The 23,401-nt window shown below is 43.1% G+C and overlaps 1 protein-coding gene across 1 annotated transcript; it reads left to right on the plus strand.

The window, feature by feature from the left end:
• Window positions 1-8,501: 8,501 nt before the first annotated feature.
• On the plus strand, window positions 8,502-22,056 carry LOC143961492 (olfactory receptor 5F1-like). The gene is made up of 2 exons (XM_077470791.1): window positions 8,502-8,610; window positions 20,871-22,056. Exons 1-2 carry the CDS (start codon window positions 8,504-8,506, stop codon window positions 21,820-21,822), a joined length of 1,059 nt encoding a protein of 352 aa, XP_077326917.1. The 5' UTR covers window positions 8,502-8,503; the 3' UTR covers window positions 21,823-22,056.
• Window positions 22,057-23,401: the final 1,345 nt, after the last annotated feature.

Raw genomic sequence — 23,401 nt, forward strand, 5'->3', positions numbered from 1 at the left:
AAAAGAAAGGATGATCTGAAACCCCAAAAGCTGAATGCCTTCTTCACAGCTCAGCCTCATGGCAGAAAGCAAGATGGTGCTGGCTCGTGCTCTCCCTCAGCCTCACACTCTCCACAGCACACAGCGGGGACAAGCATCTCCAGGCACAGCAGCAGCTTACAGAGGAGACAATCTCCTCTCTCTACTACTCCCATATCTGGCAGCCCAGAAAAGGCCAGATTCAGGATAGATCAGGATAGATGGATCAAGCAGCAGGACTGAGGTGAGCTTCAATAATAACTCAGGGGATGACACAAGTATACTTCCTGACCTCATTCCTCTTGGTGGGTATCATTCTAGTGATAGATAAAGATATCAATAGGGAAATCAGCACCTCTATCCAGCACTGAGGATCCTTCCAATGATAACTAAAGATCTACAAAAGGAGGACCTCCTTCCTCCTGTTGGCAATCTCTCTAGTAAAAACTATATATATATATATATATATATATATATATATATATATATATATATATATATATATATATATATATATATATATATATATATATATATAGTGGTAGTACGGAATCTCCAATCCTGGGACCGGGTTTTGGGAACAGCCAGAAGTCTGGCTGGATGATTACACAGGTGGGTCCTGGGTTTAAAACAGAGCCAAGACCATGGTTCTGGGCTCCACCCTCCCGAGGAGTCCAGGCGAGTAAGGGAGAAGAAGTGTGCATGTCTGCACAGGTCGGTCTGTCAGAGCAGACAGAGGGTCCAAGCTTGTGGGCTGAAAAAGAAGCTAGTAAAGAGTGCTGAGGTACTGGGTGTACAGGAACTCTGTTAAAGAGCCAAGAGGGCTGCAGCAGAAGTCTGAGCAGCAGTGCTGCTAAAGAGAGCCAGGTGGCTTGGTATTTTTGGTTCTACGTACATTATTGCTGTGGAAAGCTGAAACCGCTGTGTGGGCAACTATTTTGTAATCGGACTTTTCTTTCTTTAATAAAAGTGGGCCTACAAGCCCTTAAAACGGCATGTCTGGCGTGGACTCAGCTCACTGGTAAGCTCTACCTTTAAGCTAAAATAACCCCCAAACATTACAAGTGGTGGAGAATGGGGGCAAAAGACGGTGTAATCCGGGTCCTTGCTCTACAGTAAGTTCAAGTCAGGAACTATTGGCTGTGTGTGGAAGTGCAGCCAGGCAAAAGGCATTGCGTGTTGCAGGTGGTGTACCTGTGAATGAAAAGTCAGTTTTTTTTTTTCCTTGCTATGAACTGTGTTTGTGTGCATGAGACAGCACAATCAGTGTGTGCAATGTGCAGGTGAGGAAAGCTTGCATGAAGAGAAAAGCAACTTGCTTTAAAAGAGACACTTTCATTTTCCTGGACTGTTTAAAGTTGTTCTGGAGTCGCTAAGTATGGGGCGGTCAAAGCTCCTAAAAGAGGCAAGGTTTGCTGAAATGAGAGACAGAGCTCTGTGGTTGGAGGGGATGTTACCGCCCGAACGAGCCCCATACATACCCGATCAGAGTTTATCAAGGAGAAAAATGGCTGGGGTTGTCCCTAGCAACACTGGTGCAATGAGTGCACAGGTGACTGCTGTTATGGAGAGTCCACCAGCATTTGAATCTGCAGTGGATTGGTGCAAACGGCATTTAGCAGCACTGAACCAAGCTACAGAGGAAAGGAAGCCAACCCTCAGTGCAAGGGGAAAGCCGCTGGATGTCCATAACTGGAAGAGGGCTGTTGTTGCCCCTGGCAAAGCTTATGCAGTTAAAACCGCTATTGTGAAAGATGTGAATGTGTCACAGCATGAGACGGGATCCAGCAGAGAGAAGCCCATGCTATATGCAAGGAGAGAGGCTGATCAAAGGCTGAGGATGAGAGTGGTTGCCCATAGCAACGCAAAGGAAGCCAGTCGGGCTGTCTCTGTACCATGGGCTATGTCTAATAAGGATCGTGGAAAGTGGCTTAAGGAGGAGCCAATTTATCATGTTGGAGAGAGCCAGCAAAGTTCTGCTGGGAGAGTGCGGTCTCCCATGGCAACCGGAGTGAAATTTATGCCTGAAAGGAGCTGCAGTAGAGGTTTGGTTCAGCGTCCCCACAAAGAGGCCTGTGCATTCCGGCCAGCTGGGAATCACCAGGAGAGAATCGCTTTGGGAAAAAATCGTCCAGTACCATGCCTGGAATGTGGCCAGCTGGGGCATGGCATGTTTTCTTGCCCTAGGTTATGGAATACGGCTGGAGATAATGTTGCTGAGAAAAAAATGTTGTCTGTAGGCCCAGATTCCGGTGAAAATATGTTTGCAGTCACCCCTAGCAACAAGAAGTTTCCTGTTGTGCCTGCAGGGGGTGCTAAACGGTGGAAGATGCCTGCTGTAGTTTCATCCCATGGCCACCAGGAGGAATTGGCCAGTAAAAGTGCAGCAGAGGACTGGTGCATAAGACGACGTACTCAAATGAAGATGGTGACCCCAACTACTGCGGTGGGTAAGACTGTCTTTAATGAAATGATGGCTGGAACTGCTGATTTCATGTATAAAAGGACTGGTTACGAGACTGTCCATGGCGATGTGATAGTGACCCCAGTTAGTGGGGCCACTGAATGTGCATTTGAGAATGACTTTTCCCTATATAGTGGGAATGCAAGGGTTAAAATCCAAATAGAACCTGTGTTGATGACTAAAAGTGTTGTGTCTAATGACTATCAGGCTCAAGTTGACCATGGGCTAGGACAGCCTACAAATGCGAAAAATGCTATAAGTGTTACTGTTAATGAAAAGTTTAATGCTGTTGGGAAAACTTTTGCTCTGAAAGAACCTGGGGTTATCAAAAATGGGCTGTTTCCTGTAGCAACTGGTGGTAAAACAGCACAGTTGTCCACAGGAATCTCCAGGGAACTTCATGTGTTGGAGTCAGAGGTTGCCCTGGACAACTGCGATGTCACTCTGGTGGGACAGAATGGAACTGTACTGTGTAATGGTAATGTGTTAGTGCAAGCTGCTAGTACTAAAAATGTGCAGGTAAATGGTGGATTAACACAACCTGTGAAAAATGCAAAGGTGTGTGAGGCTTATGAAATGCAAGCTGAGAAAGGTGGTGAATATGGTGTATTGCAACCTGTGCTACCACAGTCTGACATGATTTACAATGACTGGTGTAATGAGTCTGCAACTAAGCCAGTCTGTTCTTATGTGTCTCCTTGGGCAGATGGATCGGTGCTGAGGAGTACCGCAGAAGGGAGCGCACATACAACAGATTGGGATGGTTGGAGCAAAAATCTTATCTCCCTGATAGATAAGGCTTTTATGCACAAAGATAAGGTGGACACGGTTTCTGCTGGGCCAGCAGGAGGGGATGCAGAACAGCTTGTACCTGAGGGCGCGGTGGCTGCTGCAGGAGTTAACCCTTGTGAGCAGGATGAACCAAATAAGGGCACAGCAGAGACATTGTCCGTGACCCACAAAACTGAGGTTGGCATGGAGTGTCAACGTGACGTCACTGGTAATGTTCTGGAGCAGTTCACTGATGCTGAGCCTGAGAAGTTGGGTATGAGTCCAGCAATTGGCAGCGCTCTGGTGGAGCACCAGGCTGTGTTTACCTCCAGCTGCGAGGAGGTTCCGTTAACCATCGCAACTTTTCAAGTCTCAGCAAGTGAGTCTCTCTGCATCCCCAGTGTCATGAAAATCCCCAGGAAGGACTTGGGTCTGGAGTCAAGGGCCTGGTTATTAACCAAAGCATTAAAAGAGATGCTTGAACTTTGGGAAGTACAGCCAATCTATACTAGTGTGTCTCCTCCACAGTCTGATGGGCTGGTACTGCGCAGTACCACTAGTTGGAGCACTGTATGGCAGGCTGTACAGAGCAAAGCAAAACAGGACAGGAATGGTTTATTCCTAAATCTGCTACTTTTGTTAAAAGTGGCCGCTACGTATGCTGCTAGATTAGATCCAGAAGAAATATTTGAGACAGACGTTGGAGAAGTTGAAAATAAGCCTAAATTGCCTGTGGTTACACCTCCTAACAGCCAGATGGGAAGCATTTCTGCTGCTACGGTCCAGTGTGGTGCTGGTCAGTTGTCGGTGAAGGGCGTGTATACTGCACCAGTAGAAAAACCACATGAGGTGGAAGGGCCAGGTGTGGACCTGAAAGCAGCAGAGATCCTGACCAGGGCTCAAACAAAGGTGGTTAAAGAGACTGGGGTCCCCAGTCCAGTGCTTGGTTTAGGTGACAAACCTAATAAGGTCCCCGGGACAGGGGAATGGGCAAGGAGCGTGGTAAAAATTGTAAGTGGATCAGACGAGAGCTGGCCTGTTCCGGTGGATAAAAATACAGATGGCATCAGAACGGGTCAAGTGGTAGGACATCTGCCTGCAGAGTGGGTGAACCCAGGGGAGGTGGCGTCCTGTGAGGTTCCTGTGGGTGATGGCGGCCCTCTGGTATGTGTGCCCTCTGCAGACTCTGCCCTAGCAAATGTTGGAAAAAAAGGCATTGGTGACATGTGCAACATTGAGAGGTCTAATGTTGGTTTGAATATGTCTGTCAATGATGAACCAAATAATGTGTTAATGGTACATGATAATGTGGTGTCCAAAGGTACAGGTAAACCTGGTAATCAATTAGTGACTGCTGAGTCAGGTACCAGAAATAAGAGGCGGGTTTCCGTTCTAAACACTATAGAAATAGGCCCCCTACAGTCTCAGAACAGTACTGCTGAGAGAGTTTTGGGGAAACCTGGGAACCTGAAGCGTGGAGGCAGAAGGGTTGGTAGAAAGACCAACGGGAACCCATTAAGATTTCAGGAGAGGAAGTGCTTATGGAAATGCACTCGGAAGAAAAGTTGGGAAGGTTGCATCAAAGCTCATAGCAGAGTGACAGTAAGGCTTAGAGGGAGACACCAAAGGAGGCATTGGGTGGAGTTCCCCGTTAGGAGAAGCGAGGTTGGACAGGAGGGTACTTCTGTAAATGGTATCCGGCACAGAGGTGCCAAAAGTAACTTGGGTGTTCCGCCCTCTGGGTCGAAACAAAGGGGGGGGATATGTGGTAGTACGGAATCTCCAATCCTGGGACCGGGTTTTGGGAACAGCCAGAAGTCTGGCTGGATGATTACACAGGTGGGTCCTGGGTTTAAAACAGAGCCAAGACCATGGTTCTGGGCTCCACCCTCCCGAGGAGTCCAGGCGAGTAAGGGAGAAGAAGTGTGCATGTCTGCACAGGTCGGTCTGTCAGAGCAGACAGAGGGTCCAAGCTTGTGGGCTGAAAAAGAAGCTAGTAAAGAGTGCTGAGGTACTGGGTGTACAGGAACTCTGTTAAAGAGCCAAGAGGGCTGCAGCAGAAGTCTGAGCAGCAGTGCTGCTAAAGAGAGCCAGGTGGCTTGGTATTTTTGGTTCTACGTACATTATTGCTGTGGAAAGCTGAAACCCCTGTGTGGGCAACTATTTTGTAATCGGACTTTTCTTTCTTTAATAAAAGTGGGCCTACAAGCCCTTAAAACGGCATGTCTGGCGTGGACTCAGCTCACTGGTAAGCTCTACCTTTAAGCTAAAATAACCCCCAAACATTACAATATATATATATATATATATTTATATATATATATATATATAAAGGAATCAGGACCTCCTTCCTCATGCTGCTGACCCCTCTAGTGACAACTAAAGATCTATGTAGAGAAATCAGGACCTCCTTCCTCCGGCTAGTGATCCCTTTAGTGAAAATAAAGATTGGGGATGGGCTGAATGATCCCCTGTTAGTTTCTCACCAGAACTTTCGAGCATCATGAAATTTCGGAAGCGAATAACACACCCCATTAAAGTCTATGGGACTCGTACTGGAAAAATCAAAAGTGCCCATTTTGAAGGCTTATATGCAAGAAATTGGGCATACAATGGTTATGGGTGTCTGGGTACTGCCCTGAGTACTGCCCGGGGGGACATGTGTCAATGAAAAAAAGTTTGTAAAACACATCATTTTAAAATGAGCAGTGATTTATTGATGCCTAAAGTGAAAGCATAAAAATGTTTAATTCCTTTCAATGTAGTCCACCTGTAAAGTGGCACATCTGTACTGTGTATAGAAGCTGCTGCAGAAATAATTATATTTATAAAGCCAAAAAAATGACATTTTCCCTGCAAGCTTTCTTTATTTTGTAAGGTGAGCCAGTCTGTATGAAGAGGCCACAATGTACTGCACTGAGAACAAGATTAGAGTTTTTTGGATAAAGTCTGGTGTCTCTTTCACAGACCTTTGGATAGAAGTAACAGGTGTGGAAAGATTGCTCTTTGGGTGTCCACCGTAAGCCTAGAGGTACTCTTGATGAAAACAAGAATTGACCTTGCTGTCAAAAATTGCAACAATATGCCCCTATTAAACAGTTGCAGCAAAACTGGTCTTTGGGTGGCTTTGGTGCCTTCACAACCATAACCCTATAGAGATACCCTTGATGAAAGCAAGAACTAGAAATAGTTCAGGTGCTAACTGTCCTTCAACATAGCTACTGATCCCAGTCAGCCCTCTTTATGCCTTGCCATTACTCCTGGCTGCAGCTGCCCCTTTCCATTGTCCCTTTTTCTACATTAGACTCTTTTGGTTCCACATCCATCTTTGACTGCAAGCTCCAGTCCTCCCAGGCATGCCTCCCCAGTCCTCCAGACTGAACATCACTCACCAGCCCTCCCAGCTGTGACCAGTTATCTTCCCTGAGTCTCTCAGCAGTGCACTCTCTCGCTGTCTTCTGCTTGCTCTCTATTGTGCCTCCGGTCCAGGAACTTTCCATGCATTCCTGAAAGTGGTCCCAACTGCACCCGAGCCCAGGCCCAAGGTCACCCCCCCCAGACTGGGGAGCTCCCTCTAGGCCACAACAACCTCAGCACTCTCTCACTCCATCTCTTCCACTCAACAACTCCTCCCCCCAAGCTAGACTATTTGAGAAGGCCTGCTTCCTGCCAATTTGGGGATTGGTCAGGGCTCTTCAAATTACCCCAGGTGTCTCCACATCCCTCTCCACCTCTCTTTCCAAAAAGCACTAGAAGCTTTTGGAAAGAAGTGGGAGGTCCAGATGACACCATCTGTGAATTACCCAGCACTACACTGAGCCACTCCCAGCCCAGAATAAAAACAAACAGGCCTAACCACTAGTTAGTCCTGCCTAAATGTTATTACTCTTCATAAAAATCTAACCTATAGCACCTACCTAACTAGAGGGTGCTACACTTTTAACAGGAATAAAAGTGATTCAAAAAATTAAAGGGAAAGTGTAAAATAAAAATAATAAAAAATAAAAAATAAAAAAAAATTAATTAAAGTCCCCACGTGCTCACATGCAGAAGCAAACGCATACGTACATTACACCCACACATATAAACGGGTATCGCTGCGAACATTAGAGCGAGAGCAACAATTCTATCCCAAGACCTCCTCTGTAACTGTAAAAAGGTAACCTGTAAAAATGTTTAAAATTTTGCCTATGGAGATTATTAAGTACCGTATTTGCCGGTGTATAAGACGACCCGGCATATAAGACAACCCCCTAACTGTACAGGTTTTTAAAATGTTTTGCCCGTACTCACCGTTTAAGAAGACCCCCCATTCCGAGGCTTCCGACGCTTCATATCCCTCTTCTTCGTTCTTGCTGGAGCCATTTCCTTCTTCCTTCTTGCTGGTGCTGGAGCCAATCACGGCGTGCGATGTATTCTATTAATGAACACAAAGCCTGCTTGGATTGGCAGAGGCTGTAACATCATCAGCCCGCGCCTCTCTCACTCTCAAAGCCAATCCGAGCAGGCTACTGTGTGTAGCCTGCTCGGATTGGTAGAGATTGTTACTCCAATCCGAGCAGGCTCTGTATTCATTTGAATACATCGCTCACTGGGATTGGTTCAGTGGTATATACTGTATGTAGCCAAAGCTACATACAGTATTACCGGACATCCAGAAGGCATCCCAGCAGCTGACCCGGCGTATAAGACGACCCCTCCTTTTGCCCAGTTTTTTTAAGTATAAAAGGTCGTCTTATACGCCGGAAAATACGGTAACAATTTTTGACACCATTCCACAAGTGTGTGCAGTTTTACAGTGTGGTATGTTAGGTATCTATTTAAAAAAATCTAGGCTAACTTTTGTGTTTTTTTTTAGTTCATGACATTTTTCCCCAAAAAACACATTTGAAAAATTGCTGTGCAAATACCACGTGACACAAGAATTTGGAACAATCACCATTTTTTAGCAGTCTCTGCTAAAAAACGCATATAATGTTTGGGTGTTCTGAGTAATTTTCTAGCAAAAAAATATGATTTTTACATGTAGGAATGAAATGCCAGAATTGTCCTGGATGGCAAGTGGTTAAGAAAAGTATCTGATGCTGGGCTTTTTTAGATTAAACAACTCTAGGGACACACATGCAGTGATTAGTGTTTAATTAACAGAAATGCGTTCAGTCTCTTTACCTTCCCGGTTTATTTCCTAGGGATTTCCTGACCTGTATAAATTTTAACTAGCAAAGACATGTATAATCAGTGCCCCAGATCATGTTCAGGAGCCTGCAGACATTCATTGAAGTTCAACCTTTATTATATATTAGAACAACAGGAAACAGAACAGAGAAGAGCAAGCAGCAAAGGCTACTAAAACAAATGTAAGCTATTTAATATTTTCCTTTGGATTAATATCTGTTCCAATCTGAACCCAAAGAATAATTATTTTTAAAGGATTTAACAATTAACAACATGTTTCTTTTTCAGAGTTTCTGGGTTAACAAAGTCCTTGTCTGACCACAATTTTTATTATAATTGTTAGTAAATGTCTTTTAAAATACAGACAATTAAATAAATTTAATTAAATGAAATGAAATTAAATTCATGTTCTTTTTTTTGTTTTGTTTTTTATTTAACAGTAACTTACCTTTTAATTTATTTATCAGCTGTGCCTATAGGACTAACTTGGGAGATTGTTTGACATTGGGCTCCTACATTCCCACAATATTCAATGTTGTCATAAAATATATGTTTAACTAATAGAGTTTTATTTTTTCAATAATAAAAAAAATCTGAAAAAACTGACTTAATCTGCTGTCTTAACATAGCTATATGAATATATTATGTTTTTATCTAAAACACACTTTGGAAATATAATGCAGACAGGTTACTAAATGCAACTAGACTGTGCACTCGCAAGCCGTGGTTGCACTCTGCAATATTATTTGCTCCAGAGTAGGGATGAGCTTCCAGTTCGAGTCTAACTCATGTTCGACTTGAACATTGCCTGTTCGCCTGTTCAGCGAACAGTGAACAATTTGGACTGTTCGCAGCAAATTCGAAAAGCCGGAACACCCTATACAAGTCTATGGGAGAAATCTAAAGTGCTAATTTTAAAGGGTAATATGCAGGTTACTGTCCTAAAAAGTGTTTGGGGACCCGGGTCCTGCCCCAGGGGACATGGATCAATGCAAAAAAAGTTTTAAAAACGGCTGTTTTTTCAGGAGCAGTGATTTTAATAATGATTAAAGTGAAACAATAAAAGTGTAGTATTCCTTTAAATTTCGTAGCTGGGGGGTATCTATAGTATGCCTGTGAAGGGGCGCATGTTTCTGGTGCTTAGAACTGTCCCTGCACAAAGTGTCATTTGTGCAGGAAAAAAAAGTCTTTTAAAATCACTTGCGGCTATATTGTCGGGTCCCCGTAATACAGAGAACACTCAATGAGTGTCTTCTGTATTAGCCGACAATTCATTCATTCATTGATAAAAAAAAAAAGCGTGGGGGTTCCCCTAAATTCAATTACCAGGCCCTTCAGGTCTGACATGGATATTAAAGGGAACCCCGTGTCAAATTAAAAAAAAAATGACGTGGGGGTCCCCTTAAATATCCATACCAGACCCTTCAGTTCTGATATGAATATTAAGGGGAACCCTGCATCAAATTTTTTAAAAAAATTGACATGGGGGTCCCCCTAAAAATCCATATCAGACCCTTTATCCGAGCACGCAACCTGGCAGGCCGCAGGAAAAGAGGGGGGGACAAGAGAGAGGCCCCCCTCCCTCCTGAACCATACCAGGCCACATACCCTCAACATTGGGAGGATTCTTTGGGGGTCTGTGACCCCTCAAAGCACCTTGTCCCCACGTTGATGAGGACAAGGGCCTCATCCTCACAACCCTGGCCGGTGGTTGTGAGGGTCTGCGGGCGGGGGGCTTATCAGAATCTGGAAGCCCCCTTTAACAAGGGGACCCCCAGATCCCACCCCCCCTGTCTGAAATGGTAAAGGGGTACAAAAGTACCCCTACCATTTCACAAAGAAAGTGTAAAAATGGTTAAATAAGACAAACACACTTTTGAAAAATTCCTTTATTAAAAATAAAAAAAAGATTCCAGCGGTGCTAATCCACTCTTTCTATCCAGCGATGGATGATCATATCCAGCGACGGGGGATCTCTCAGTCCAGTGCTGTCCATACATCCGTCTTCTGTCTCCACTGCGGAGACACTGTGGAGATCCCAGCGCTGACGTTTCTTATATTAGGAGGGCGGGGCCAGCCGTCACCTGACCCCGCCCCCTCTGACGCTGGTGAAGGGAGCCAGGGGTTCCCCAGTGACGTATGGGTCACCCCGCCCCCTCTGATGTAACGGAAACCTGCGTTACATCAGAGGGGGCGGGTCACCCACACCTCACTGGGGAACCCCTGGCTTCCCTCTCCAGCGTCAGATGGGCGGGTTCAGGAGACGGGTGGCCCCGCCCTCCTAATATAAGAAACGTCAGCGCTGGGATCTCCGCAGTGTCTCCGCAGTGGAGACAGAAGACAGATGTATGGACAGCGCTGGACTGAGAGATCCCCTGTCGCTGGATATGATCATCCATCGCTGGACTCCGGAGATTCGTCGCTAGATAGCAAGAGTGGATTAGCACCGCTGGAATCTTTTTTTTATTTTTTTTATTTTTAATAAAGGAATTTTTCAAAAGTGTGTTTGTCTTATTTAACCATTTTTACACTTTCTTTGTGAAATGGTAGGAAAAGTACCCCCTTACCATTTCAAACAGGGGGGGAGGGATCTGGGGGTCCCCTTGTTAAAGGGGGCTTCCAGATTCTGATAAGCCCCCCGCCCGCAGACCCTCACAACCACAGGCCAGGGTTGTGAGGATGAGGCCCTTGTCCTCATCAACATGGGGACAAGGTGCTTTGAGGGGTGACAGACCCCCAAAGCATCCTCCCAATGTTGAGGGTATGTGGCCTGGTATGGTTCAGGAGGGAGGGGGGGCGCTCTCTTGTCCCCCCTCTCTTCCTGCGGCCTGCCAGGTTGCGTGCTCGGATAAAGGGTCTGATATGGATTTTTAGGGGGACCCCCACATCAATTTTTTTTTAATTTGATGCGGGGTTCCCCTTAATATCCATATCAGACCTGAAGGGTCTGGTAATTGAATTTAGGGGAACCCCCACGCTTTTTTTTTTTTTTTTTTTTATCAATGAATGAATGAATTGTCGGCTAATACAGAGAACACTCATTGAGTGTTCACTGTATTATGGGACCCGACAATATAGCCGCAAGAGATTTTAAAATACTTTTTTTCCTGCACAAATGACACTTTGTGCAGGGACAGTTCTAAGCAGCAGAAACATGCACCCCTTCACAGGCATACTATAGATACCCCCCAGCTACGAAATTTAAAGGAATATTACACTTTTATTGTTTCACTTTAATCATTATTAAAATCACTGCTCCTGAAAAAACGGCCGTTTTTAAAACTTTTTTTGCATTGATCCATGTCCCCTGGGGCAGGACCCGGGTCCCCAAACACTTTTTAGGACAGTAACTTGCATATTACCCTTTAAAATTAGCACTTTTGAACGTTCGAGTCCCATAGACTTTAATAGGGTTCTAAAGTTCACACGAAGTTTAGGTCTGTTCGCAGGTTCTGGTGCGAACCGAACAGGGGGGTGTTCGGCTCATCCCTACTTCAGAGCTTAGTAAACGAGCGGAAGCTCTACTGACTTCCATCATCCAATCATGTGCAAGTAAAAATACAGTTGTTTTATTTTCCTTGCACATGATTGGGTATTCTTTGCTTTACCTAATTTACTATGCTCTGGGGGAACTGCAACTTGTAGAGTGCACCGTCTATTTGCCTTTAGTAAAACAATCCCTTTGAGTTCAAATAGCAACAGCAACCTTTGAAAAGAGCGCCTTACAGGCTAAGTTCACTTTTTTTCCCTAAATTCCAGCTCCCATATGCAACAACATAGCATTCATCTTTTTTGCAAAAATATCAAAGCTTTTCATAAAATCTACAGACACGTACCTTACTGTCCTCCATCCATGATCCCAAACATATCTATTGCTTCTGTTTTACTTCCTTACAGACTGTAGATCATGACACAGGAAGGAGTTGACCATCTGACCTCATTTGCACACACCCTGCATAATCTACCCTCCTCCTCTCAGCTGCACGTTTTTTAAATGAAATGCAGTCAGTGATCACCCTTCTCACTAAATACTAGACATGAGCACACTGAAATATTTTGTTTCGGAATTTTGCTTTAGTCTGAAAAATAAATTTATTTTGTTACTCCCGAAATTCGTTTTTATTTATTTTGTTTCGTTAAAAAATGCATTCATCCAAAAATCTGAAATAATTAAAGCAGTGTTTCAGCCGTAAAAAAAAATAAAATAAAAGTCAGCAGCTGAAACAACAGTAGCTGCTGACGTTTAATAAAGAGATTTACCTTTCCAGGGCGCCCGCGATGTCGGCCGCCGAGGCTGACATGTCCCTTGGCTCTCGGGTCCCAGTGCTGCCATCCTCACTAAGGGAAACAGGCAGTGGAGCCTTGCGGCTTCACTGCCCCTTTCCTACTGCGCATGCGCGAGTCGCGCTGCGCTTTGTGAATGGGACGCGCTGTGTTAGGGAACACACAGTTCCCAGAACACAGTGCGCCCCATTATCCAGAAGACAATGCGGAGGAGGGGAGAAGATGAAGATGACTGAGGAGCAGGAAGCAGGCAGATTAGGAAGACTGCCTAGCAACAGGGATTTCTGGCAAGGTAAAAAACATTTTTTTTCAATTTTTTTTTAAAAAAATTTTAAGAATATTAATGCTCTTTTTTTTTTTTTTTTTTTAGGGTGGCCCTCCACTTTAAGGTCGAATCTGTCATTGAAGGCTTATGGTGTCTGTCGAATGTTCTAAGAAGGTTCGACGAAGCAGATAAACTGTACGACGCCACAATCATACATTTCCGTCTACAAGCTATAGTAGAATTCTAATGTTGTATGACACTAGTAATAATTATAATTGTTAATTATTATTACCAGTCAACCAACATTAGAATTCTTCTATAGTTGGGGTGCATGTGTGGATGCCTGAGAGAACAGTCACGCTTTCTTAGAGCTCCACTCCCGTGATAGACACACCGGAGGATTATCAGCTACAGTGTCGCTATGAACGGCTGCAAACACACACCCGCGTGCGTCCGCCCATTCGCGTCATCGCGTACCCGCGTGCGCCTGTTCGCGCCATCGCGCACCCGCATGCGCCCGTTCGCGTTGACACGCACCCTTGTGTACCGGTTAGCTCTTAGGATAGGGATTCTGCGGGCAGGTCTTCCATATACTGCTGGATTACCGGGACATCCTTGACAACGATGTTTAGTACCCCCTTTGTAGGCCCTAAAGAGATTTCTAAGACACACCTCAAGATCCCATTTCTGTGTGAGATAAGTTTCCCATGCCAGCATATAAGGAGTCTTTGAGTGTGTCGAGGATATTGCTCCATAGATTACTGAGGTGCTCCCCCCTCTGCTATATGGCCTGACCACAACATTGTTCATAAGCTGTGATATTATGCCCTTCGAAAGTTGAAGACCAGAGTTTGTGTAAGTAATTGGAAATTTGCACAAAGCAGAAGATTTCAGAAGGAAGCATGTCCAATTTACTAATGGCAGTATGCCTTAGTGAGTGGGCCTAGGGGACAAAGTAAATGACTGATTCTGTATAGCCCTTTGTTCAACCACCATCTAAAAGCTTTGATTTCCAACCCTGGTGGAAATGAGGGATTCCTAAATAAATGGGCTAGAGGTTTGAGAAAAGAAGGTATTTATCCCGGAGGGAAAAAGAATGGGAAAGAGTAGGAGCCTCCAGTAACTAGATTAGATAGAGGTAACGCCTGCCTTTCAATATGAACCCAGTCGGGAATCTCGGAATGCAGGTACGCTATTACAGTCCTTGCTCTAATTCATCCCAAAGATGTTCTATCGGGTTGAGGTCAGGACTATGTGCAGGCCAGTCAAATTCCTCCACCCCAAACTTGCTCATGCATGTCTTTATGGACCTTGCTTTGTGCACTGGTGCACAGTCATGTTGTAACAGAAAGGGTCCATACCCGAACTGTTCCCACAAGGTTGGGAGCATGAAATTGTCCAAAATGTCTTTCTATGCTGATGCCTTAAGACTTCCCTTCACTGGAACTAAGAGGCCAAGCCCAACCCCTAATAAGCAACCCCATGCCATAATCCACCCTCCACCAATTGATTTAGATCAGTTCACAACACAAGGTCCATAAAGACGTGAATGATAGAGTTGTGGGTGGAGGAACTTGACTGGCCTGCACAAAGTCCTGACCTCAACTGGATAAAACACCTTTGGGATGCATTAGAGTGGAGACTGCGAGCCAGGACTTCTGGTTCAACATCAGTGCCTGTCCTTACAAATGCGCTACTGGAAGAATGGTCAAACATTCCTATAGACACACTCCCAAACCTTGTGGATGGCCTTCCCAGAAGATCTGAAGCTGTTAAAGCTGAAAAGGGTGGGCCAACTCAATATTGAACCCTAGTGACTTAGACTGGAATGTCATTAATGTTCATGTGCATGTAAAGGCAGGCATCCCAATACTTTTGGTGAGATATACTGTATATATATATATAATTTTTTTGCACTGGAACATGTCCCCATGGCAAGCTACCTGTGTCCTTTTTTAACAAAATCATGTAATATGGCCTTAAAAGAGCCTAATAATTGTGATTTGGAACTATATTTGGGTTTAGAGATTATTTTTGTTGAGTGTGAATAACCTCCTACAAACCAAACCTTGCCCAAGTTTAACCACTTAATAACCGGCCTATAGCTGAATGATGGCTACAGGGAGTTTGTTAAGTTCAGTGTAACGTAGAAGGTTGAGCATCCTTCTTGTCCCATCCAGAGCTTGTCTGCCTTTAACAAAGCCCACTTGATCTAATCCCAGGAGGGTGGGGGTAATATTCATCAATCTGTTTGCGAGCACTTTGGCATAAATTTTAAGATCCGAGTTCAAAAGTGATATCAGCCTAAAATTCTGGGGGAGGGAGTTATCTTTTCCTGGCTTCGGGATCGTAACTACGATAGCTTGTAGCATTTCCTTTGGGAAGGAGCCAGTAGGAAATAGCTGAGTTGAAAACATCCGTTAGCTTAGGGGTTAGGACCGCCGTAAGCGTTTTTGGGTATTCAACCGAAAAACCGTCTGCCCCTGGGGATTTATGCATGGGTAATGATTTGATTACTGTGGTCACTTCCTCGCAAGTGAGGGGGGAATTCAACGTGAGCAGGGTGGAGGCATCTATTTTGGGCAATTAAGATCATGAAGAAATTTGTCAATTTCCATTTCAGAGGTTTGATGAGTATCAGGGTCCTGATTGAGATTGTATAATGAGTGATAGTATCTTTAAAGGTGTTCACTATATCTTTAGGGTTGCGGAAAATCTGTTGTGAGTTATGATGTCGGATGAAGGGTAGGTTAGTCTTAGCCTGCCTTTTTTTAAGTTGGTGGGCCAGGAGTTTACTTGCCCTGTTATTTTGTGAATAGTAGGATAGTTTCATTCTTTTGAAGTAAATGTCGTGGTCTACTTTAAGTTCTTGCCGTAGCTCTTCACGACATTTAGTAAGGAGCTGAAGTAGACTAGGGGAGGTGGTAGTTGGGTTTTTGTGTAGGCTCTCCAAGTCAGCAATCTTTTTGTGGAGCTGTGTTATACGGTGGTTTTTTTTTTACGTTCTCTCGAGGCTATCTGTATGAGAACACCTTGGGTAAAAGCCTTGTGAGCGCACCATATCATGGCCGGGGCACACTCCTCACCAGCATTAAGATGAAAGAACTCCTTAACCTTTGCCTCTATCTCGTCCCTAATAGAGGGGCGAGACAGAAGAAAGGTATTGTTACGCCAGAGAGGTCTACTTGAAGTTTTGTTGATGTCCATAACCTCAATTGTCACTGGAGTGTGGTCCGACCAAGTGATGCTATGGACATCTGATTTAACAACATTTTGTAAAATATGCATATCCATGAGAAAGTAATCAATCCTTGAATAGCTATTATGTACTGTAGGGTAATACGTATAGTCCTTCTCAGTGGCCCTGGTGCATCGTCAGGGATCAAAAAGTCTTTCCTCATGACAGAAGTTGTCTAGGCAAGGTCACTGTCTGAGGGCCACAGAGGAGGAATCAAGATCAGCATTTAGCACTACATTAAAATCACCACATATTATTAGGCAACCTTTCTGCATTGCTTTCGCCCTATGCACCACTTTACGAATAAAGTGAATAGACTTTGCAGCTTGATCCCGTTTGGGGCACCAGGGGATCTATGGCTCGTGTGCTTTGACTAGTCATTCTCCACCAAGGAGACTGAACTGGTTGGTATGGGTTCTAAATAATACCAATGTTTTATCAATGTACCTCTAGTTGGCTTTATAGGTTGGTTTTGTTCTATTTTGGTCTAGATCCATGTATGTCTAGCTTGACTCTGCCTATGTATGGGTGGATTTATCTTGTTGAATTGTATTGAGGATTGTTTATCTTTTCTGTTCTGATGCAAATCTTCAATAAAAATTATTAAAATAAAGTGAATAGACTTAGTATTTGGTGCATAGAGGTTTACCAATGTATATGCCGTATTATTAATTTCAGCAATCAGGATAATATACCGACCGTGGGGGTCAGTGTGTTCCTGCAAGAGGGAAAAGGAAACAGTGTCCTTTACAGCAATCATTACACCATTCTTTTTCTTCTGATCATTTGCAGTAAATACATGAGGGAACTTTCTATGTGTGCATCTAGGTGGGTTAGCACTGGGGAAATGGGTTTCTTGCACACATAGAATATCACAGTGCATGTCACTAGCAGATTTCCTACGCTTGTGGGGGCTATTCAGGCCTCTCACATTGTGAGACATAAGCTGAATGTTCATTCCAAGATAGGTGAGCCAATCGTTGCCATCCAAGGGTGAGAGTTAGAGGTGAGGCCAGGTAGTCATTATCGATGATCAGGGGAGTAGTGAATGTCAGCATATCCGACGGAGATGGTTGGGGGACCAGAAACTGGGAGCAGGACCATACACGGTCAACAAATAACTGGGTAGGAACATCCGTAGGGAGGTCCAGTGGACTGGATACAGGGTTCATCCTGTAAATGTGGAAGGGGGGGAAAGAAACATTCACAAATAGCCGTTCAGCGGGTGTGTAGGTGAACCAATGCCTGCTTAGGCAACTTCAGTAGTATAGGCACTTGGGTGGTAGAATGAAAAAAGGTCGGGAGAGAAGGGGCGGAAGAAGGTCTCAACAATAAAGCATTATGATACCAGTCTTGTACTTATCTGTTCCGTCTGTGGTGCCGATGGTAGTTCCTTCTGTCCTGTAGGGGGTCAGGGGCCATAAGCTTTTGAAGATAGGCAGTGAGTTCAGATGGTTTAATAGTCTCTGGGACTCCTCTAAACTTCACATTATTTCTGCGTGCCCTGTCTTCGATATCCACCATTTTGAGGCGCATAGCCTTTATTTCATCCTCAACATCAAAATGAGCATCAACTAGTTCATTATGTGCAAAAGTGAATTCCTCCATTTTGCGTTCCACATATGTCACTCTCGCTTTAACCGCAGATAACTCTGCCTTAGTGGAGCGTACAAATGAAGCCATATCTTGTTGCAGGGCCCCCCTTAGAGTTTGTAACATCTCCTTCATAGTGGTGTCTAAGATGGGCTGCCCTGATGTGGGGAAAGTATCTAGCTGCTGTGCAGATATGGTGGATTCGGTGGATTCCTCCATGCCATCCTCCTCTGCTTCTGTATCAGCTTGGGTGTCCCCATCCTCCCCTATTCTCCGTTTTTGCTTGACCGGGCTCACAGAAGGGGAGGGGGCATTGGGGAAAGAGAGGAGCATGACTCACTCTGGTCTGTTCGATCTGCATGGGCTGTGAATCCAGGGGAGGCCGCTGCACCGCGTGCATCGCGGGCACCATCTTGGGTCTCTCTCTGCCCGCCGCTGGAGGAAAGAAATCGATCAGTTTACGTGGCCCCTCTCGTTCCTTCCATTTGCTCATGGCGATCGGTGTGTGCCTGACAGGTTCCCCTATCAGAGGATGCTGAATTTAGACTTGTAGGTTCGCTGTGAGCCACGTTATGGTTCCCGCTGTGACGTAGCTCTCCTCTCACACCACCATGCTCTCCGGCTGCCGGCTCCGCCCCCGTCCCTGGCCTGTTATATGACCACGCTTCTGCCTAACGCTAAACTGTACCTACCTCTGCCTGCTCTGGAGCTGACCATGGACTGTTTGACCACGTTTTTTGCCTGCCTCTTGGATTGATCTTTTACCCTGCTATGCTAGTGGGAACAAAGGGGGTCTCACATATGTGAGGGGCTCCAGAATTGTTTTTCTGGATGAAGAAAACAACTTTTTTAGTTTTCCCATTCCCAGATTAGGATCTGGAGACTCGGAGGCTTCAAAGAGATTTGGGCGGGAGAAGCCTCTACCAATGTCACCATTATTTCATAGCCTTCACTTGGACCATGTTCCTGCTTACTACCAGGATGGACAATATGTCTGCCTGCTGCCTGGACAATTCCATTCACTGTCGCTGACCCCGTCCCTGCCTGCTGTCTGGATCAGGCCTCTCCTCCTGTGAACAATAGGACTACATGCATTTTCAATTTTTTCCCACATTTTCCAAAAACTTTGGGGAAAAAATGAACCATTCAAAAGACTCATTATGCCTCATAGATTATACGTTGGGGTGTTTGCTTTCCAAAATGGGGTCATTTTTGGGGCGTTTCCATTGTCCTGGTGCTCCAGGGCCTTCAAAATTGTAATAGGTGGTTGAGAGATTAGATGGGTAATTTATGCTCCTAGAATGCCTGAAGTTGCTACTTTAATGTTGGGCCTGTGTATGTGGCCAGGCTGTGTAAAAGTCTCACACATGTGGTATCGCCGTACTCAGGAGGAGTAGCAGAATACATTTTGGGGTGTCATTTTTGCTATGTATATGCTATGTGTTGGAAATATCTTATAAATGGACAACTTTTTGTAAAAAAAATGCATTTTCATTTTTTTCCACATTTTCCAAAAACTTTGGGGAAAAAATTAACCATTCAAAAGACTCATTATGCCTCATAGATTATACGTTGGGGTGTTTGCTTTCCAAAATGGGGTCATTTTTGGGGCGTTTCCATTGTCCTGGTGCTCCAGGGCCTTCAAAATTGTAATAGGTGGTTGAGAGATTAGATGTGTAATTTATGCTCCTAGAACGCCTGAAGTTGCTACTTCAATGTTGAACCTGTGTATGTGGCCAGGCTGTGTAAAAGTCTCACACATTTTTGTACTTTACTGGCTTGTTAGGGTCTCAAGAAATGAGATAGGCTGTCAGTACATCAGGTGTGATCAAATTGATATATTTTCAGCGATTGGCACCATAGCTTGTATACCCTATAACTTTCACGCAGAATAAAAAATTTCCACTAATTTGGGTTATTTTTACTAAAGATATTTGCCAGTAACATTTTTGGCCAAATTTATGAAGAAAAATTACTTATTTGCAAAGAAATGAAGACAATTTCATTTTTTTACCAAATTATTGGTATTTTTTTCATTTATAGCACAAAAAATAAAAGGTGATCAAATACCACCAAAAGAAAGCTCTATTTGTTTGAAAAAAAGGACGCAAAATTTCATATGGGTACAGTGTTGCATGACTGAGTAATTTTCATTCAAATTGTAAGAGCACTGAAAGCTGAAAATTGGTCTGGTTATTAAGGGTGTTTAAGTGCAAAGTGGTTAAGTGGTTAATCATCCTTATTGTATAAAAGTGGGAGAGGTTAAATAATTTAGCAATAGTTTAGCAAAAGACAATTAGGAAGGCTGACTACACTCAGTCCATACACAGTTCCAGGTTTGAAAATAAGTATTCTACTTTAAATCTTTCTCTTTTTGCTCAGTTTGCCAGCTGATGTCCCGATGTCCACATCTCTGTGAATTTAAAGATGCGATTTGGCACCTGAATTGGGGATCCATGTGGTATGATCTTTAGTGTATGGTTATGAGGAGTCATGCGACCAGTATGTATTGTATCATCTGTATTGTTTTTATCGTTTCCAATGAGTCTGATATATAAGAAAACAATATCCCAACCTTTCTTTATAATAAACCACCTGAAACATGTTGGGTTTATGGTTGAATATCCAATCTGCTGACCATACTGTTGTGGATGGCACTTTGGAATTGCAAGCTTGGGTTAATTTTGAATACTTTATATATGTCTACTCATTGATGTATTATTGCAGTTTATGATTGTTGGATATCTGTATGCCATGTGCCTTGTTTACTTTTTTATTTTTATTGTGTATATTGATAAAGTTGGCAGTTAATATGACTTTTAATTAATTATCTGATTTATATATACTCCTTATTCTGCCATATAAAAAGTCCAAAGGAGCATCTCCCAAATGCAATTATTGCATATTTTCTATCATCCTTATTGTATAAAAGTGGGAGCGGTTAAATAATTTAGCAATAGTTTAGCAAAAGAAATTAGGAAGGCTGACTACATTCAGTCCATACACAGTTCCAGGTTTGAAAATAAGTATTCTACTTTAAATCTTTCTTGTTTCCTATGTAGGCAACAATACAGAAAAAATCATACCGCTATCAGAGATGTCATCCTCCTGGGATTTGAAAGTCTGCGTAACATCAAATTCTTCTTCTTTTTTCTCTTACTCGTGATTTACTGTGCGACAGTATGTGTAAACCTCCTGATCATTATATTGGTATACAACAGCAAGACCCTCCTCCAATCTCCCATGTACATCTTCCTCACCCAACTTGCCATTTCTGACATCATGCTGACCACGGACATTGTGCCCAATTTACTCTGTGTTGTACTTAATGAAAATGGTACAATTTCAATAGAAAGTTGCCTTTTTCAGTTCAATTTATTTATTTTTTCAGAAACATCAGAGTGCGTCATTTTGACGATAATGTCTTATGATCGGTATTTGGCCATCTGCAAACCCCTCTATTATAAGTCTATAATGAACCAATCGTTATATACGAAACTAGTGGGCATTTCTTGGCTCCTGAGTCTTTTTGTGATATCAGTTAGCACCATCGCAATTACAAGTCTGGACTTCTGTGGCCCCAATGTTATTGACCATTTCTTCTGTGATGCTTCCCCACTACTAAAACTTTCTTGCTCAGATACCTCCAAGATTGAAAAGATAATGATGTTTCTCTGCATCCCTGTTCTTTTCTTACCTTTTATCTTCATCATGTTTTCCTATACGTATGTCATTATCTCCATCATGAAAGTTCCATCTACTACTGGGAAGAAAAAAGCCTTCTCTACATGTAGTTCCCACCTGACCATTGTCTGTATATTTTATATAAGTCTAATCAGCATATATGGTCTACCAACTCGTGGACAGTCTTCAGATATAAACAAAATACTTTCCATGTTTTACACTGTGGGGACACCATTGATAAATCCAATGATATACACTCTGAGGAATAAAGATATAAAGGTTGCCTCTGACAAGATAATCAATTATTTTATGAAATTGCATTATTTATAAATTAAAAGTTATAATTGAATTAAATTACAAAATAAATAAACTATTACTAGCAATAATAATTATTGGCATTTAATATAAATATAATGGTGTTAGCATTGCCATTTTTACTGTAATTTATTATAAAAGGGAAAATCACAATTATCTATGCACAATAGAAAATGTTTGTCACAGTGTTGTTAATACAAATTATATATTCAATAATCGTTTACAAATCTGCTGTTTTGATATGAAACCTTTATTAACATGGTACCATAACAAAAAAAAAAAAAAACATTTGCAATTGTACAATAACCCTACCAAATGCCTTATTTTTTTTCCTTTTTTGTGTCTGGTAAATGAACAATGTTATTTTTGTGTTTGTTTTGTTTTTATCTGTGTGACCAGTTTATTTTTCCAGGAAGCCAGTGCGCTTCTGTAGAGAACTGACAATTCTTCAATTCAATCAATCCAACTTCAACATTGGAATTATCCTTGCCCATTTTTTTGTGGATTACAGAACATTTTTTCTTATATTTAGGAGATTGGAGGATTTCAGATTTTCTCTAGTCCGAATATGGTTTCTGACCTATGGTTACAATGCTGCTCCTCAATAAAATGGTGGTCGTCTGCACACAGACACCAACTCCTTGCTGCATAAATTTGAATGAAATGAGTAAACTATGGCTTCAGCTCCTATTCTCCACCTGTAGAGAAATCTTCAGATGCATTCTGCCCTTTTCGAGGCTTAATTATAGAGGCAATCTGCAGCAAGGACTGCTGCTGATTACAAATTGGTTGAGAGCACAACAGTTCCACCTTCTGCTTGGAGGAGAAACCTGCAGTAGTATACTAAGTCAATAGAATCTCAGTGTACTTATTGACTTAGTATACTACTGAAAACCCTGTAGGTTTGTCCTTCGAGCAGAAGGTGGAGCTGCTGTACTCACAACCAGATTCTATTCCTTTATGGCTTAATGACCTCACCAGTAGTCCTTGCTGCAAATTGCCTTTACAATGTAACCTCAAAAAGGGGAAACACATTTGAGGAGTTCTCTACAGGTGGAGAACAGCAGCTGAAGCCATATGTTACCCATTTCATTATATTTATACAACAGGGAGTCAATGTCTGTGTGCAGATCGCCACCATTTTGTTGAAGTCTAATGGAGCCTGAAAAGCCGATTCTGTCCGACTTGCACACTGATCTGACTGACATAGGTTTGGGGGGCATTCAAGTGGTACTATTTTCATTGTTATGGGCTGTTCCACTATAGTTACTGCCTAGTGAGTAAGTGTAACATAGTTGAAAAAAGACACAAGTCCATCAAGCCCAACTAGTGTGATTATATGTCAGTATTACATTGTATATCCCTGTATGTTGTAGTCGTTCAGGTGCTTATCTAATAGTTTCTTGAAACTATCGATGCTCCCCCCTGAAACCAGCACCCGAGGAAGGGAATTCCACACCCTTGCCGCTCGTACAGTAAAGAACCCTCTACACAGTTTAAGGTTAAAACTCTTTTCTTCTAATTTTAATGAGTGGCTACGTTTCTTATTAAATTCCCTATCACGGAAAAGTTTTATCCTTATTGTGGGGTCACC

Source organism: Lithobates pipiens, unplaced genomic scaffold (assembly GCF_037356315.1).
Source record: "Lithobates pipiens isolate NorthernLeopardFrog02 unplaced genomic scaffold, aLitPip1_a1.2 Scaffold_8, whole genome shotgun sequence".
Lineage (NCBI taxonomy): Eukaryota > Metazoa > Chordata > Amphibia > Anura > Ranidae > Lithobates > Lithobates pipiens.